Source organism: Phytophthora parasitica (genome assembly GCF_000247585.1).
Source record: "Phytophthora parasitica INRA-310 unplaced genomic scaffold supercont2.4, whole genome shotgun sequence".
In the NCBI taxonomy this organism is placed as follows: domain Eukaryota; phylum Oomycota; class Peronosporomycetes; order Peronosporales; family Peronosporaceae; genus Phytophthora; species Phytophthora nicotianae.
The window spans coordinates 2,572,854-2,590,691 of NW_008648990.1; the positions used below are offsets into that span (position 1 = coordinate 2,572,854).

The 17,838-nt window shown below is 53.0% G+C and overlaps 8 protein-coding genes across 8 annotated transcripts; 6 read left to right on the plus strand and 2 right to left on the minus strand.

Annotated features, from left to right (window-relative positions):
* Positions 1-87: 87 nt before the first annotated feature.
* On the minus strand, positions 88-550 carry PPTG_21369 (hypothetical protein). Its single transcript, XM_008896623.1, has one exon. It carries the CDS (start codon positions 509-511, stop codon positions 251-253), a length of 261 nt encoding a protein of 86 aa, XP_008894871.1. The 5' UTR covers positions 512-550; the 3' UTR covers positions 88-250.
* Positions 551-898: 348 nt separating this feature from the next.
* Positions 899-4,010, plus strand: PPTG_03691 (hypothetical protein). Its single transcript, XM_008896374.1, has one exon. The coding sequence runs from the start codon at positions 912-914 to the stop codon at positions 3,840-3,842; it is 2,931 nt and encodes a 976-aa protein (XP_008894622.1). The 5' UTR covers positions 899-911; the 3' UTR covers positions 3,843-4,010.
* A 200-nt stretch (positions 4,011-4,210) lies between these two features.
* On the plus strand, positions 4,211-4,327 carry PPTG_21370 (hypothetical protein; the record flags this gene model as incomplete). Its single annotated transcript, XM_008896624.1, has 1 exon — positions 4,211-4,327. One exon carries the CDS (start codon positions 4,211-4,213, stop codon positions 4,325-4,327), a length of 117 nt encoding a protein of 38 aa, XP_008894872.1.
* Positions 4,328-4,868: 541 nt separating this feature from the next.
* On the plus strand, positions 4,869-5,927 carry PPTG_03692 (hypothetical protein; the record flags this gene model as incomplete). The annotated part of the gene is made up of 1 exon (XM_008896375.1): positions 4,869-5,927. The coding sequence occupies one exon, from the start codon at positions 4,869-4,871 to the stop codon at positions 5,925-5,927; it is 1,059 nt and encodes a 352-aa protein (XP_008894623.1).
* Positions 5,928-6,121: 194 nt separating this feature from the next.
* On the plus strand, positions 6,122-9,723 carry PPTG_03693 (AGC protein kinase; the record flags this gene model as incomplete). The annotated part of the gene is made up of 4 exons (XM_008896376.1): positions 6,122-6,449; positions 6,510-6,910; positions 6,977-7,057; positions 7,117-9,723. The coding sequence occupies 4 exons, from the start codon at positions 6,122-6,124 to the stop codon at positions 9,721-9,723; spliced, it is 3,417 nt and encodes a 1,138-aa protein (XP_008894624.1).
* Positions 9,724-9,758: 35 nt separating this feature from the next.
* On the plus strand, positions 9,759-12,928 carry PPTG_03694 (hypothetical protein). Its single transcript, XM_008896377.1, has 3 exons — positions 9,759-10,316; positions 10,373-10,448; positions 10,517-12,928. The coding sequence occupies exons 1-3, from the start codon at positions 9,807-9,809 to the stop codon at positions 12,700-12,702; spliced, it is 2,772 nt and encodes a 923-aa protein (XP_008894625.1). The 5' UTR covers positions 9,759-9,806; the 3' UTR covers positions 12,703-12,928.
* On the plus strand, positions 12,893-15,563 carry PPTG_03695 (hypothetical protein). Its single transcript, XM_008896378.1, has 5 exons — positions 12,893-13,503; positions 13,560-13,795; positions 13,856-13,985; positions 14,048-14,234; positions 14,303-15,563. The coding sequence occupies exons 1-5, from the start codon at positions 12,947-12,949 to the stop codon at positions 15,362-15,364; spliced, it is 2,172 nt and encodes a 723-aa protein (XP_008894626.1). The 5' UTR covers positions 12,893-12,946; the 3' UTR covers positions 15,365-15,563.
* PPTG_03696 (hypothetical protein) lies at positions 13,507-17,773 on the minus strand. Its single transcript, XM_008896379.1, has one exon. It carries the CDS (start codon positions 17,671-17,673, stop codon positions 15,415-15,417), a length of 2,259 nt encoding a protein of 752 aa, XP_008894627.1. The 5' UTR covers positions 17,674-17,773; the 3' UTR covers positions 13,507-15,414.
* Between the last annotated feature and the right edge of the window lie 65 nt (positions 17,774-17,838).

The following is a 17,838-nucleotide window of genomic DNA, read 5'->3' on the forward strand; positions in this document are numbered from 1 at the left end:
TACAACTTGTACATGTAGCGCAGATTTCGTGTCGGACGACAGGTGCCTCGTACTGTGCCATCTATAAACCCGACGCAGGTTTGCAGAGGGGCTCCTTTAGCATGAATTGCTTCAGCGTACGCCGAAAGTGTATCAGCATTAAGCCGGGAGCGGTCAAATTCTAAGAGATGGTTGAATTTGTCATAAATAAAGTCAAGAACAGCGCTAGAAATGGACGAAATCGCAGTTGTATCACGTCCGAAAAAGTCTTCTAAGTCGTCGAGCCGTACAGGGTAAGCCATTCGCCGTAGGAAGATACATAACCCTTCGAGCGCTGAAACATTATATCGCTGTGTAGTAGGGAATGGTTCAGGCAAACAAAAGAGCTGCACAAGCCGCAAAATCTCGCCCTTGCCAAAGCGGAACTTCTTGCGCCAGACTGAATCAGTCTGAAATCGTTCAAAATTGGACGGAGAACGCGATGGCCGATTGGATTCGCGCATGAGGAGCACAGCAACCACAACATCTTCATCTTCAGAGTTGCTGCTGCTCTAACTGTCCATCTTTCCTATTTTTTTTAAGATGACAGCAGCACAAAGTTTTTGTAACGAATAATCCCCTTCAAATCGGATAGCACCTCACTGGGCAACTTTTTGCACAACCCTTTCTAATTGCGAAAATATTATGTTCGAGGTACTTATGCAATAAGGCAGACCTGGTTTTCTGTTTCGTTGTGTTGCTGAATCAGATCCTGTCTGGGTCTGATAATAGTGAGGAGTTCTCAGACAATAAATCTGATACTTGTCAGGGATCTGATTCGGCAACCCTATATTAGAAAGATAATACAAGGACTACTACGTATTTCTAATACCAGGATAATAATACCTAGGGATTCCATTGGCTGCACCATTCATTTTGACAATTCAGGCAGCATGGTGAAGTCGTACCTGCGCTACGAGCGCGCGTGCTCCTTCGGCGTTATTGCTTCCGTAGAGGGCAACGTCATCTACGATGCCAGCGGTCGCTTTGCCATTGCACCAGCTTTGCAGGACGTGGCCGTGTGGAACGTGCGCCAGGGCAACAAGGTGCGCGACCTGCTGGCTCCAGAGAGTGGCGGTGGTCAAGTCACTGCACTGGCATTGAGCCCCGACGGCAATGATGTGGCCTGCGGCTATTCGACTGGAGCCGTGCGTATTTTCAAGCTGGCAACGGGTGCGCTGGTGGTGACGCTGGACGGTCACAAGGGCGCTGTGGAGGCTCTCGCATACCGCGCGGACGGCGCCGAGCTGGCATCGGGCTCGCGTGACACGGATGTGATCGTCTGGGACCTGGTGAGCCAGACAGGTCTCTTCCGCCTTAAGGGCCACAAGGACGCCGTCACAGCACTGGCCTTCCTGACGCCCACGACGCTGGCGTCCAGCTCCAAGGACACGCTCGTCAAGGTCTGGGATCTCGAGACGCAGCACTGTGTACAGACGTGTGTGGGTCACCGCAACGAAGTGTGGTCACTAGCTGTAAACCCTAAGGGAGACCGTCTGCTGACCGGTGCGTCCGATAACCAGCTCCGCGTGTGGAGTGTGCAGCACCAGGATGGCGAGGAAGGTGAGACAGTCAAGCTCATGGGCTCCATCTACAGACAGAGCAACGACCGTGCTGCAAGAGTGGCCTATAACCCTAAGGGAGATTTAGTCGGCCTACAGAGTGTAGGGAAGACGGTGGAGATCTACCGCGTGCGGTCGACCGACGAGATCAAGAAGAAACGCCAACGTCGTGAGAAGCGTCAGCGCGAGAAGGCCAAGAAGAAGCAGCAACAGATTGAAGAGGCAGGAAAGAACAAGAAGATCGTCATCCCGAAGGTACAGGAAGCGGATGAAGAAGACGCGGCCGACAACTCGGCTACCGACGAGCTGGAACTGCTCTGTGTGGTGCGGTCGTCGCACCGCGTGAAGTCGTTCGCCTTCTCTCCTGACGTCGCGAAGGACGGCACCACGTCACTGATGCTTGGACTACAGAATAACAGCATCGAGACGTACACGCTGTCGCCCAGTGCGGCGGCGCTTGAGGACAGATACGGCAAATCGCACGCACTTACGTTGAGTGGCCACAGATCGGATGTGCGTCAAGTTGCTATCAGCTCGGACGACCAGCTGATCCTGTCGCTGTCGGGTGCGTCCGTGAAGGTCTGGAACGCTCGCTCATTGCAGTGTATTCGCACGCTAAGCGATGGTCTGTCGCTGGCATTGTCGGCCGTGTTCGCGCCGGGTAACATGCATGTTGTGGTGGGCACAAAGCTGGGCCAACTACTGCTGTTCGACCTGAACTCGGGCGAGTGCATCTGGAAGGACGAGGAGGCGCACAACGGCAGCGCCGTATGGTCTATCGACGTGCGTCCTGATGGCCGTGGCATCGTTACTGGTGGCGCTGACCAGCACGTCAACTTCTGGGACTTCGAGATGTTCCGCCCGGACGACGCGGAGCCCAACAGCGCGCTGCGCCTCGGTCTGTCACACGCGCGTATGCTTAAGATGTCGGACGACGTGCTGTGTGTCCGCTTCAGCAACACGAAAGACGCCAAGAAACTGGTCGTGGCGGTGGCTCTGCTGGACTGCACGGTCAAGGTTTTCCACGACGACTCCCTCAAGTTCTTCGTGAGTCTGTATGGCCACAAGCTGCCCGTGATGTCGATGGACATTTCGTCGGACGACGCCATGCTGGTGACAGCATCTGCCGACAAGAACGTCAAGCTGTGGGGTCTGGACTTCGGTGACTGCCACAAGTCGATCTTCGCGCACCAGGACAGCATCATGTGCGTTCGCTTCGTACGCAAGACCCACTACTTCTTCACTGCCTCTAAGGACAAGTCGATCTGCTACTGGGACGGCGACCACTTCGAGCGTATTCTCAAAATCGACCGCCAGCATTTCGGCGAAGTGTGGGGCCTCGCAGTCAGCGGTGACGGTAGTTTTGTTGTGAGTTGCTCGCAGGATCGTTCGCTGTGCAAGTACGTTCGCACAGAGGACCAGGTGTTCATCGAGGAAGAGAAGGAGAAAGAAATGGAGCAGCTCTTCGAGGACGAACTGGTCAACAACAGCAACAAGAAGGCGCCTGCCATGGGCAAGGAGAAGGGGGAAGAAGACGACGGTGATAACGACAACTCGGCGTCGGCTGCTAAGCGTACTATCGAGTCCGTTCGTGCCGGTGAGAGTTTGATGGAGGCTATCGACCTTGCCGAGACCGAACTACAGGCCATTGCAGACTTCGAACGTGTGCAGAAGAAGAAAGCGAAGGAGGCTGCAGCGGCCACGAAGAAACGTAAGCAGGAGAAGAAGAAAGCTACCGAGGAGGCGAGAGCGAACGCCTTGCCTGGTACTGAGCAGGAGGAGACTGACGAGCCTTCCAGCAAGCCGGAGAAGGCGACGCGCCCACCGAACATGTTGCTGCTGGGCTACTCGCCGCTTAAGTACGTGCTCCACACGCTGCGACGCATTCGGCCGCACGACATGGAGGAGGCGCTGATCGTGCTGCCGTTCGACTACGTGGAGCGGCTGATCCGACTGCTGCTGCAGTTGATCTCGAGCCACTTGGAGGTGGAGTTCTGTTGTCGCGTGCTGCTCTTCTTGCTCAAGCTGCACAACTCGGCCATCTGCGCGCGCGTGGGTCTGTTTAACGAGCTTGAGCTGCTGTGGCAGCGACTGCGCTCGCAGCTCGTGGAGAGCAAGAGCCGCATCGGCTTCAACTTGGCCGGCCTCAAGTATTTAAAACGGACGATCGACGAGGAGCGGACCGGATTCGTGCAGGAGATCGCAGCCGCGCCGGCGAACGGTGCCGGCCGCAACAAGAAGAAGCGCAAGGTCGAAGCGTAACGTTGACAGATCGTAGGAAAGTTAAAACACGATTCAACTCGAATTGTAGCGAGTGAGTCGAGCAATAGACGAATGCACGTGTATATCATACGCAATTCTGAGCGACTTTCGTTCTACTCGTACTAGCATGTAAAGTATCTTGAGGAGGACGTTAACTTAAGTTTTGTATGCTCCAAGTTGAAGTTACTACCTGTAGTAGTATCCAGGAATTGTGTCGCTTCAGTGTAATACTTTGAGGCAGCGAGGACGTGGCAGTTGAGTATGAGAACTACCTGCAGGACTATGGCTAGTCCTCTATTACCGGCGGAGCGAGCGCCTCGATAGCCGCGAAACAAGTCGCATCGGATTGCAACTTTGATGCCGTCTACATGAAGAACGCGTGGAAGTGTTGCCACAACGAGGCCGACATGAAGAACGCGTGGAAGTGTTCCCACAACGAGGCCGACATGAAGACGCTAAATGAGACGTTCAGGTTAAGACTGTAGAGGAGTCTGCGTCGCGGTATATGCGTGCTGGAGCGTGAAGATACACGCAGCCCGATCCATCCCCGCTATCCTGTGGCCAACCGACTTCCAATTGTTTCTCCCAGTTAAATTTCTCTCTCGGAGGAACTGCTGACGGATGTCCGGGACTCTATTATTTCGAAATCGTTGCCGTAAGCTTATTAACATACAGATCCTGAAACTAAACAGGAGACAGACATTGCCTGACTAACATGAAGGATAACGTAAGCAATGGTATGTCATAATATTCTCCATTCTCGACTAAGTACGATTCAGTTCCAGTCCGGTGACAATAGAAAGTACGACACACAATGGACTATTTATCATAATAAGTGCAGGATTCACTAGGATTCACTAGTACCCACGAAAATTTGGGAGGACTATTCTTTCGCACGGTACCAAAAATTGCAAACGCTTCGTGCCACCGAATGCACTAATCGCGCCACATCTGAATTCCCATTGGCCCAAATACAGGGAGTGCGTTACTCACTCTTGGAGCCATCTTCGCGAATCGTGAATCGCCATGGTGTGGGAGGGCACGTCGCCACTGCTGCCGACGGCGCACCGCCGTACGCGGAACGCCAGCACCGGTAGCTTCCCGGAGACACACGCAGAGGCCCCAGACTCGCCGCGCACGCGTTTCAAGGAGCGGGAGAAGGCGGCGGCCGCTCGCGCACTGCGACCACGTCAACGGGCACTGCGCCGCGTCCCGGCGCTGCTGGGATTGCTGGCTGCAGGCTTCGTGTTGGGCTACTACGCGCAGCTTCTGCTGTTCTTCTGCCACGTGCGACTGGGCTATACTGCCGAAGTACTGCCCACAATGGAGGTGACGCTCGTAGAAAAGCTCACGGCCTCCCTCATCGAGCACACACAACGCGTCGTGTTCGTATGTAAGAAGACCAACTGGGACTTCATAGGCTTCATCGCTAGCCCACACACGATCCTGTTCGCACACGACGACGTAGTTGTGCCCTCCGCACTCGAGGAGAGTCTGCGCGTGGTGCGTCACGCGGGCGTGGACAGCTACATGAACCTACACAACAAGACAGTGACCATCATGAGCCACGTACACGCCGCGGACCCGCGCAATCATCTACTTAAACAGGACGACGAAGCAGTCATCTACTGGCCACACTACTACCAGTGTCTCAAGAAATGTACAGACCTGGACTCGTGTTACGCCGGCGACATGCACGTGAATCTCGGCGACGTGTCCAACACCAACTCGTACGTGTTCGCCACGGGCGGCTCGTACTTTGTAGGTAGCGCTCTATTGAAGTGTATGCTAGAAAAGCCCATTTTCGTCGAGTTAGACGGACTCGACTACGGCGAGGACAAGACAGTGGGCAAGATGATCCACTACAACCGCTGCAAGGTGCAGTACGTGAGCTGCAAGTGGTTCAACAACGAGGAAGTTTACTCGCCCAACGCACATATCAAGATGAGGAAAGGAGCGTCGGCCGAGATACGAGAAGGCACCGTCTTATTAGGCAGGGACGAACAACCTCCGCACAGGGAACGCGCCGACATGGTGCGTCGTCTCCAGTCGGACCAAGAACGGGCAAAACAGGACGGTGTATGATGACAGATACAATCGAGTTAGATGACTTCACAGGCTGGAAATATAGCATTTTAGACGCACATCTCGCAGTGAGGAGGCTTTCAAGATCCATCGCAGTGTCATGAATCTAGCACGGCAGTGAGTATAGTTCATCATGAGCATGGGATGTACACGGTTAGAGCGGCTAAAATTGGGGTGGCACCTTGCAGTCGCTAATGTGCTGTGGAGCTATTTTGATAGGGAACAGCTTCTTTGGGAACCTGCATAACGGGGCAGTTTGTCTCTCTTGGTGTGAATTTATAAGCTGGGCGATCATGGGCTGCGGCGCCTCTATCATGCAGCGACCCGATGGGGAATCCAAGATCCTGGCTCAACTAGGCAACAGCAATGGAGCTGGTCCCAACAAGCCTGTGCGCTCGCCACTTACGAAGGAGCAGATCAACTCCCGTATCGTTTGCTCGCCGAAAACAATGAAGTCCAAGGTGACGGCCAAACTGAGTGCGCAGTACGCCTTCGTCTCGCAACGCGGGTACTATCCTGATGGTAAGATCAATTGTTAACCTATGTTCTCGTATGTGCTCTTACTGACAGTGTGAACTGCAGCTCTCGATAAGCCCAACCAAGACAGCTGCACAATCCTCCCAGCCTTCATGGGAGACGCTGCGAAAATGTACTTTGGCGTGTTCGATGGCCACGGCACGACTGGAGACTTGTGTGCCTCGTTCGTTCGCAAGGAGTGTCCCGAACGTCTTGTTCGCATTCTGGATCGTAAGAACTGTTCCTTCTTGGAGGCCTATTCCAAGTCTTTCGAGGAGACGAACGCGCGACTGCATGCGTCACGTATCGACGACAGTTTGAGCGGAACTACAGCGATCTGCATGTTTCTAGACGGTGAAATGATCCACGTTGCCAATGTCGGCGACTCGCGAGCTGTTATTGCCACTATGAGCGAAGGAAAACTAGTCGCGCAGCCACTTTCCGTCGACCAAACACCCTACCGATCGGTACGAACGTTTAGACCTATTGGTGACGGAATATTTGTTAAATTTTTTTTATGATATTCTACACAGGACGAACGAGAACGCGTAAAGAGATCTGGAGCACGCGTCCTCACTATGGATCAGTTGGAGGGGATCGCTCCTGTGCATGATGTACGTCGTAGTACTCGTGTTAGAGTCAAAATGATACTCATATCCTTTTTGACTTGCAGAACTGGGCAGCGAACTTGAACGACCAAGTGGATGAGGATGGCGACCCGCCGCGTATCTGGTCGCCGTATGGTGCTTTCCCCGGCACAGCGTTCACCCGAAGTCTTGGTGATGAAATCGCAGAAACACTGGGCGTTATCGGAGTCCCGGAGATTACGTCGCTGCAGCTGACGGAAGACGACCGCTTCGTTGTCATTGCCAGTGATGGCGTGTTCGAATTCCTCACGAGTCAAGCTGTTGTGGATATGGTAGCGCAGTATGAAGACCCATTGGAGGCCTGCCACAAGGTGGTCGCAGAGTCTTATCGTCTCTGGCTAACGTACGAGTTGCGCACGGATGACATTACAATCATTTGCGTGTACTTCCACTTCAGCGAGGGTGTTGCTACGGCCAGTGGAGCTTCACTTGGAACAACACCGAGAACCAACTCGGTGGCCAGGAGGTTGGGGCGACAGACAAGCGAGAAGGTTGTCTCGCAGCAGCTTCGTCCTGTTCGTCGTGGTATGTCCAAGGAGAAGCGTCGGGCGCAGATGCGCAAGGATATGGCACAGCTCGTCAAGGAAGAAGATCTGGCGTACCGAGTGAGCGACCACGCTATCCCGAAGTCGTCCACGGAGCTGCGTTTGCTTGAGGAGTTGACGAAAAACAACTGGCTGTTCCGACAGCTTACACAGGCTCAGAAGGACGACATCTTCGCTGTCATGGAGCGCATCAGCGTCCGTGAAGGGGACATGGTGATTCGCCAGGGTGATCCAGGCGACAAGTTCTACATCGTAGAGTGTGGAGACTACCAGGTTAGTGTGCGTGGCGATGACGGAGGACCAGAGAGTATTGTGCACACGTACACTCAGCCGCCCGTGAACCCGGATCACTGTGGAGACCTGCAACCGGCGTCGTTCGGTGAGCTTGCATTGATGCACAATAGTCCACGGTCGTCCTCGGTCAAGGCGTTGTCGGCCGGCGTGCTCTGGGCAATCGATTGTCGTGCATTCCGACGAGTATTTATTAAGGCACCGACGTCGGTGCTAGTTCAAACACTGAAGAAGGTGGACGTGCTTAAAACACTGACCAAAGCTCAGCTAGAACGCTTGGCCAACAACCTGACTGAAGTCGTGTACCACGACGGCGACTATATCATCAACCAGGGAGACGGTGGTGATACATTCTACGTGATCCAGGAGGGAGCTGTGATCTGTACGATCTGGGAGGATGATCCGTCAGCGGGTCCTGGTAAGAAGAGGACCTCACGAGAAGTGTTGAGGCTCAAAAAGAATCAATACTTTGGCGAACGTGCGTTGCTGAATGATGCACCGCGAGCTGCGAACGTTATCTCCGTGGGGCGTACCAAGCTGTTGCAAGTCGGCAGACGCGAGTTTGAAGAAGTCTTAGGCTCGTTGCAAGACATGATTGAAGCTGATCGTCTACAACGTGAGGCACGGCACAACTTTGAGACGGCGGTGAAGAATTTAATCTACAGCCCGGCCGCGCATGGAGCACGACGCAATTCGATGGTCATGGGGCCGTTGCGACCGCAAGACATGCGCTTCCGCTACGTGGTGCAGCAGACGGACTTTGGGTTCTTAGCTGTGTACCAAGGAGTGAGTGACACGAAGCGGTTCTTCACTGTCAACGTCTTCTCCTTTCAACAGGTAGCAGCCGACCGCCGTGGCGATGAAGCTGCGCGCTACGTGACTACGCACAAGACCATCCGTCTGGACACTCCTATGCTACCGGAGATGGTGGCGTTCTGGCGAGATGACCGTGCGTTGTATCTGTCGTTCGACACCGCTATGGTCACGGACTTGGCGGCGATGCTGGCGGACGAACCCAGCGGCCGGTTCGAGAAGGAATCGACAGTACGCGGCTTCGCAGCACAGGCTCTACTGATGCTTGAATACATCCACCAAGCTGGCTACGCGTACCGGAACCTCAGCAGTGAAAACGTCATGGTGGACACGCACGGATACCTGCAACTGCACGACTTCCGACACATGAAGCGCTTACCCGATGAGACCCGAACGTACACGATCTGTGGCACTCCTGAGTACATGGCACCGGAGATGGTCTCAGCGCGTGGTCACACGGCCAGTGCGGACATTTGGTCGCTAGGAATCCTCATCTACGAGATGCTGTGCGGTCGTACGCCGTTTTCCATCCGTACGAACGAAGAGGACCCTAATACAGCAGATAAAAGCTTCGGATCCGAAGCCAATCCGACTTCACGTCTTACCAACGAGAAGGACGTGACGATGGCTGTGTACTCGAAGATCTCGCGCCACAACAAGGGAGCGCTCAAGTTCACACGTGACGACTTGTCAGCAGAAGCCTGTGATCTTGTACAGCAGCTTCTCGACCCGTTTCCGGATGACCGTCTAGGCGGTCAAGGGCTGGTCGATATTGTCAAAGGAGGCTCCGTTATCCGTGCACATCCGTGGTTCCAAGAGATCGACTGGGTCGTGTTGGCGTCCAAGACTGCGGATCGAGAGCATGCCGAGGCCTTGACGAAGCTCATGGACGAACAGCTCTCATCCGCCACGAGTCCCGAGATGCCCATGCTAGAACCCGTGTCACCACACAGCGGAGACCTCGACTGGCTCGAGAACTTCTAACAGATAGATGAAGGGTCGGTAACGTATCCAAAATGCACTAAGTCTCTTGGCACTTTCCATTTATTGTAAGCGAAGTTAGATAGATGGGGGCGAAGGAAGCAGAGCCGGCGCCGGAGGGCACACGCCCCATGATGATTTCGATGCGAGAAATGGAGACGTTAGGCCTCAAAACCGGCAGCGGGTTACGCGAGACCGTCGAGTTTAAGGTGTTCACGCGACAAGAAGTGCTCGACCAGATCGCCCAGGTGGGCTTCATGTGTCCGTTCCACGAATTCCGAGCCGAGATCGCCAAGATGCCGGCGGGGGACGACATTCTCATTGTGGCCGACCCGAACGAGACGTACGGCGAGAACTGGCTGCTTTGTCTTACCCGTCGCGCGTTCGACTCGCAGATGGAGCTGATCAAGCGTCGAGAACAGGATCGACTCGATGCTCTTGCAGCTCAGGAGAAAGAGAATACTGCAGATGCGAACGATGTATCCAAGATCGTGTATGAGGACAAGCCAATGCTCTCACGTCCGTGGACGTCGGTCACGGCACGTGAGAGCCATGAAGACGTTGAAGCTCTTAGTGTTGTGCCCTCTCGTCCTTTGGTATGATATACTGCATTTCATTTTTTTTTCTCGGTTGTTAACCTGTGTAATTCCAGATAACGATGTCAGTCACGAAAATGTCCGACGAACTCAATGCAGACTACAAGTTTAGCGATCGAGACGCGGATCAATGTACGATTTACTCAGGTTAAGCGTGTTCACTTGATCACCGTTTAATGTTTATGCTGTATCTGTTGCAGGTTTTGTGGAGTGGAGACAGCATAAGGATCCTAACTACGAACTCACACGTTTAGAGCAAGATGTAGGTCTTCAAGGAACACCTCCATTAGTGGACAGCACGACGCAGACGAGTTGGTTCCGCTCCGTCAACAGCGCGCTTCAATACGAGCCGATTGTCATGGAACCAACGCGACGTCGAGCCGAGATGGACAGCGACAAGATCCAAGCCTTCTTAGCGCGTATACTGCCTCGAGTAGAGCGGGCTTTACAGCAAAACGAGACGCTGGATGTGTTTCTAGACCCGTTTGCCCACTTGTTAGAGGAAGAGGACGCTTCACTGGGCAACAAGAACAACGAGAACGCCATGCGGGAACTCAAAAGCTTCACGGATCTCGTGTACAGTAAGAACAAGACTCTACCAGCGATTGACTGGCACCCGAGACGACACGGCGTCATTGCAGTGGCAGCGGTGGCTAACGCTTCGTTTGCACGGCGTCTCGACCTACTGGACACCGTCGACAGCTCGTTTATCCTCATCTGGAACTTCGTGGACCTCATCCATCCTCAGATCATGCTGGAATCACCTCAAGACGTTCTGACCATGCGTTTCAACCCTGCAGCTCCACATCTCGTAGCTGCAGGTCTTTACAACGGCCAAGTGCTCGTGTGGGACTTCTCCAAGGCGGAACATTTGCTCTCCAAGATGAAAACGACCAAAAACGCTTCTGGTCCCGCTGGACCAAATGCTTCAAAAGGTGACGACACGCACAAACAAGTACCTCCTGTGAAGCCTTTGTACGTGTCGTACATTGATGTGAGTCACCGCAGACCCGTAGCAGATCTGCAGTGGCTGCCTGCAGGCGTTGAAGTCAATAGTCGAGGTCACGTTGTGGCATCTACTGGAGCTGACGCAGGCGCTGTCAACCAGTTCGTGACGATAGCAGCGGATGGTCAAGTTTCCTTCTGGGATCTACGATTTAAAGACCCCAAATACCGCGGAATGACCCGCGCTAAAGTCGATAAAGCTGGCACCGCTGGCGCTAAGGACGGCACAACGCCGGATGTGCATTTTGTGCCGATTTACTCCATTTCGTTGGCCAAACTCGACAGTCCGGGAGAGTTAACATTGCAGACGCTTTGGCTAGAGAAGACACGCGAGGAAACCGGTGTTGGAAGTGGCGAGGGAGGCGTGTTGCCACTCACTAGTAAATTCTACTGTGGCACAGAGGAAGGAGAGTTCGTCTATGCGGATTGGCGTCCTCACGCACCAGTGAAAGGCGGTAACAAGGCGGACGATGGAGGCAGAGGAGATGAAGGTGTCGAGTACGTGCAGTGGTTGTGTCGAGACCATTCTCGACCAATTTTGGGTCTTTGTGCGTCTCCATTCTTCCCCAATATCTTTTTGACGGCAAGCGAGTCACATTTCCACCTCTGGAATGTTTCACAGCAGCATGAAGGTGCTGGAGATAACACGTCCAATGGGCCTATCTTTGTGTCGCCACTCACACCATCGGTTATTACGTGCGTAGCGTTCTCTCCGTCACGACCAGGAGTCATTTTCTTAGGGAAAGCCGATGGAATGCTGGAAGTTTGGGACTTCTTGGATCAATCGCACCGATCCAGTTTGTCTATCGGCGTCACGGCGTGTGCACTGACGTCGATTGAGTTCCGACCGCAACTTGTGACCAATCCAAGTGGAACTTCAGCAAATGCCACCAATTCTAGCGGTGCAGGAGCTGGAGCTGGTCGAGTCAAGCCAACGGACGGTACTGGAGCACGAGGGCGTAATAATCCAGGTCAAAACGCACCAAACAATACCTCAACGAACATTAAGCAACAACTTGTTGCAGTCGGGGATCAGATCGGTAATTTGCACATTTTAGAGGTGCCTCGAACGCTGTCACGACCGACTAGTGGCGAACGAGCAGCTATGGAGGCCTACTTTAAACGTGAGAGCGAACGGATGAAAGCTGCTCGCGCCTCGAAAACGGGACTCTCGGAGGGTGGCGCTCCAAGCTTACGGCAGAATCGTGGAGAAGACGGAGTTCCACCCGGAATAGCAGCTGCGAACAATATGTCCTCGATGCCAGGCAAAGAGGCTGATTCGACGCGTCCTGCACACACTGGAGCAGATGACGACATTTTCAAGCAAATGGAGAGCGAATTCTGCCGTGACATGGGACTCGAGACAGCACGCAGCGCTTAAAACAATTGCCGCTACGACGACCACTTTTATCCTAACTTGGATACTTTTGCTATATCACGACAAAAAAAGGCGCCTCTTTTTGCTTTACGACACAAAATTAAGCCCCTACTACCGTCTCATCCAATCACAAGTGTCCGTCAAGTGGGTACACTTTTTGGTAACTGCCCGACTCAAAAGGCACTTCCAACCAACTTTGACATTTTTAACCCATTGCTGTCTTCACCACAGCAGTAAAGCGACTGTCATGTCGGCAGCGGGCAAGCTGCAGGTGCTCAAGATGGGCGTCTCGCGTCGTGGGTCTTCACTCAACGCCACACTCAAAGCCAAGGACGTTCGCATCCAATTGGACGAGGAGTTCGAAAAGGAGAACGGATACTCGTTCGACTATGTGCTGGTCTTCCAGGTGCACGACGAGGCTGCCGAGCTCTCGGAGCAGCAAAAGAAATTCAGTATGCGCACCATCCTACAGCACATAGCTCGTGGTGGCATCGAGACCAAAATGTTCTACTCGACCGACCGAGGTCATGTATTCTGTAAATTACGCGCAACACTGGAGAGACTGGCCAAGGAGGCCGATCGTATCGACTACAAAGTCGAATTCGACCCCTCAGAGCTGCGTAGGATCGCTGAGACGGGCTATGAAGAGCAGAACATCAAAAAGATTATCATCAAGGACGAGCACAAGATCTCCCATCGAGACCCGTTCGTGAACATCTTTGCCAAGTTCGACGTCGAGCCGCGGCTGTATCCAGCATACCGTAAATACGGACACAAGCAGATTCCATTCCGTGGTGTCGATCGGTACGGTTACTGCTGTAATAAGTAAAGATCTGGGCTAATCTATTGCTTTTTTTTAGTATTAAACTACTGCTCAACATCATCAAAACTCGAGGAGAAGGAGGCTGCGGCTTGAATTTGAGTGAACTACTGCGCGACAAGTGCCTTGTTGCAGCCTTCCCACTACACGAACCGGAGGAGCTCAACAAGCTTCGAGACAAGTGGTTCAGCTGGAAGTTCGCACCGTGGCAACAGCCATTGTGGGAGATTAAAGACTACTTCGGAGAGAAAGTGGGTCTCTACTTTGCGTGGCTTGGTGGGTAGTTTGCTCTACTTTTCTGGTATTTATGCAAATCCTTACCATTTTGTTTTGTAGGTCACTACACGACGTGGTTGATCGCACCAGCGATCGTCGGGTGCCTCTTGTTTGCCGGTGTTTTGGTCGAAGATACCGCCGACTCCGTGCTGGTGCCATACTTTGGTCTCTTCATGGCTCTCTGGTCAATGTAAGTTGGGTTTGCGATTGGATACTTACGTTGAAGGCTCTTACCTGTGTGTGACACTACAGCTTCTACTACGAGTACTGGAAGCGCAACAACTCTACTTTAGCACTTGAGTGGGGTATGTCCACCTTTGAAGAAGAAGAAGTGGAGCGCCCAGAGTTCGATGGCCAACCTACAGTTTCTCCAATCGACGGGTCTGAGATCCGCTACTTCAGTCCACAGACGCGATTCCGTCGCGTTATGGGTTCACTGGTACGTCCTAATGGAGTGATAATTGTCCGAATCATTGCACTAATTCTTCTCTTCTTGAGCTCGAATAGTTCTTCATCAGTATGCTTATCCTGCTCGTTGTCGGCGTCGTGGCTGGCATCTTCGTGTTCCGGTACGCTGCTACATCGGGCAAGTGGAAAGACATGTTCACAGTGAACGGCACTCAACTGGGCGGCGCAGCGGCGTCCACCGTGAACGCCATTCAGATCATGATAATGAACAACGTATACAGTACCGTGGCCGCGAAGCTCAACGAGTTCGAGAACCACCGCACCGACACTGAGTACGAAGACCACTTGATCGGCAAGACGTTCCTCTTCCAGTTCGTCAACTCGTACGCGAGTCTATTCTACGTGGCGTTCATCAAAACTTCAGTGGAAGGCCACGAATCCTGCAAACCAGAGGGTCACGGCTGCATGGACGAACTGATGATGAGTCTGGGCATCATCTTCATCTTGCGACTCACATCCGGTAATTTCTTCGAAGCCGGTCTGCCTTGGATCATGAAGAAGCTCAAGAGGAACAAGAAGGAGAGCACTTTGTACCGTGAACCTTCAGCCATCGAGAAGCAATTGGAGCTGGACGTGTACGACCAGAAAGGAACGTTCGATGACTACAACGAGATGATCATCCAGTTCGGCTACGTGACGCTGTTCGTCGTGTCCTTCCCGCTGGCTCCAGCGTTCGCTCTGTTCAACAATTTCATCGAGATCCGCATTGACGCCCACAAGCTGGTGAACGCTACTCGACGTCCAGATCCTCGCGGCGCGCAGGATATCGGGACGTGGGGGACTATCATCGATCTCATGGGCTCGATCGCCATGGTGACCAATGTGGCTCTTGTATGCTTTACTTCTCGACGTACGACTGTAAACCTGACGGACCACGAGCGACTGTGGCTGTTTGTGTGCGTTGAGCACGGCCTCATCTTGCTGAAATACGTCCTGATGCTCGTAGTGGACGACGAACCACACGACGTAACTCTGCAGAAACAGCGCTCCAGCTTCATCGTCAACAAGATCGTCAACCTCATCGCAGACGATGATGACGAAGAGATGGCCAAGGGCAACCAAGTGCGCGTGGATCTCACCGTGTTCGACGAAGACATCTAGTCCTGAGTATATACATATTTGCATTTTACTTTCTAACGCACCGATCTGGATCAGTAGAGCCACGGTGACAGCGACCCAATAAGTACAGCACCACTATCGCTTTGGACATTGTTGAGACTTGCATGTCTGTGCAGTTGAGTGGCATCCTCTCGAGCCACAAGAACAACAGGGATCGTCACGTATTGCCCGAGGCCACGTGCGTCGTCGGCCAGTGAGTATTTGCGGTTGGGATATCTGCTGGAAGATGCCTTTGAGTTGATAACCACGATACCCACTGCACCAGCGCTTTGCAGTCTCAACGCCTTCTCTGCAAACGTACATTTACCGCGGGCTACCATCACGATCTTGCCATGCACACGATCGGAGTCTATAGACCCACAAGCCTCGCCAATATCCGGAGTAAAGAGCAGCAACGGAGCTTCTACTGCTGATGGAGTGGTGACCTGTAACCCAAACTTGGCAGGAGAAGCCACAAGTGTCGTCACGTGAACGCCACCGATGCGTACAGCCACTCCGACAGGGATAACAGGAGGCGTTAGTTGACCTCGTCTTGCCACTTCTAACTCCACGTTACGTCTGTGGACTTGCAGCTTCCCATTTTCGCACTTTGGAGACGCAGACGACGCCTTCTGCTTCGTTGTGTGTCGGAACAGATGCGAGTCAAGCATTAAAATGTGGCCTTCAGTGCTGAAGACAACGTCCGATGCCTTTAGAGGCTTCCTGTTCCTTCTAACGTAGGAAGAGTGCTCCAAAGTAGAGTTTCCATTGATGGTCCGATTGTTGCAAGATAGTGATGATCCAAGCGTAATTTTGTCGTCTGATACCGTTGCCGAGCAGGTACGATTCGTTGCTGTAGCGTTGCGCTGTCGTATTGGGGCTGGGACGATCACATTGTCATCACTGAAGAGTAAGAACAAGTACTTGGCAGTCTCTGACAGGAAGTAACTGTCCATGCGGTCTTCAACGTCTAGTGTATGGATATCCCCCACTGCAGCGTAACCACAGGGTACTTCTGACACGCGACGAATATCCTGCAGCATTTGTCGCCCCATCTTGAGATACTTATGGTCTTTTGTGGCCTGGTACAAATGGTAAGTGCTCTCAATCAACTCAGGACGAAGCGGAGACGTACGCGCCCAGCTAATCACAGTGCCACGGTTCCCAGGCTTCGATTTGCCATGCGGAGCCAAGTCTAGCAACTCCGGCATGGCACCGTATTCGTCCCAGAGTGGAAACATGTGCTCATGTGTACGAATAGCGCCCGATACATCGCCTGCAAGTACCTGAAGTCCCGGCCAAAAAGCTTGCAGTGCTGAGACGCGACGAGCGCGTACTTGGTTCCTGCCTCCGTTCATATCAACTTCAATGTACACGTCGTTATGGTTCACGTGGGTCTCCACCGCGTGGTAGCTGGCGTTAAACATCTCCAGCCACCCGGAATCTCCACTGATAAGATGATATTTCAACAAATATTCAAAAAACGAGTCCAGGCCAGCTCCGATACCTCCGTGTGAGTAGATCCACTGACCCGACCCGACATCTATAGAGCTCCCCAGTAGATCCAGATCTGATCGTCGATCCCAGATTGCCACAACCGCTTGCTTCGCTCTCTCCTCAAAGCTCTCGTCCCCTGTTAACCTCGATAAATAGGCCATCTCCACCAGCAACGACCCAGCAGCAGCTGGACACGTCAAGTTGGCTGCTCGGTCTTTCGGTAGTACCCCACGTTGTAGATTTATTCTATGTACAGGAATCCCCGTGGGGGTCTCAAAAGCTGGTAGTATTCTCCGTCCTAGATCCTCTGCGAGCTCCAGTAGTTCTCCATTGTACTCGTGCTCGTCCATTAATCCGAAATATTCTGGAGAAGCCAACATGTGCGCTGACACTAGTCCACCGATAACTCGAATAGTAGACTCGAATACTGACACTGTCACGTCTCGATCGAATGATACACTACTGGATATGAGCTTAACAGCACGTGCAAACTCGTCGCAGTCCCCTAATACGGCTAACATATCCAGTGAGTCAACAAGTGTCAATGAGAAGCCTCCCAGTACGTCGTCCAGGTCACCACGTTCACGACGATCCCAGCGGCGTCCAGAGCAGCTTAGGGGCTTAAGTTCATCCCATGGGTACGCGTGCTTCATATAATTGCGGTAGCCGTGATAGAACATGTCACGCGCTTGCTGCTGGAGATGGCGTCGCTCCGACACGTGCATATGAGCTGAACAGAGCGTCCCAACGAGTGCAACCGACACAAGCAAAAAAGCAAGACGCAGACACATCGGGTACACTTGGCGGGGAGTCATGATCACCTCTGTGGACGGAGAAAGCGATCAGAGAATGCACGCGTCGGAGGAGGATGCAGCTCTCCCGCTTCGTCAAAGCGGCCAGATGACTGAATAACGTATAATCGGAATTAAAGAAGACCATACAATGAGAAGGTATAGCAGAGAAGTGCTGGCTCTTTACTG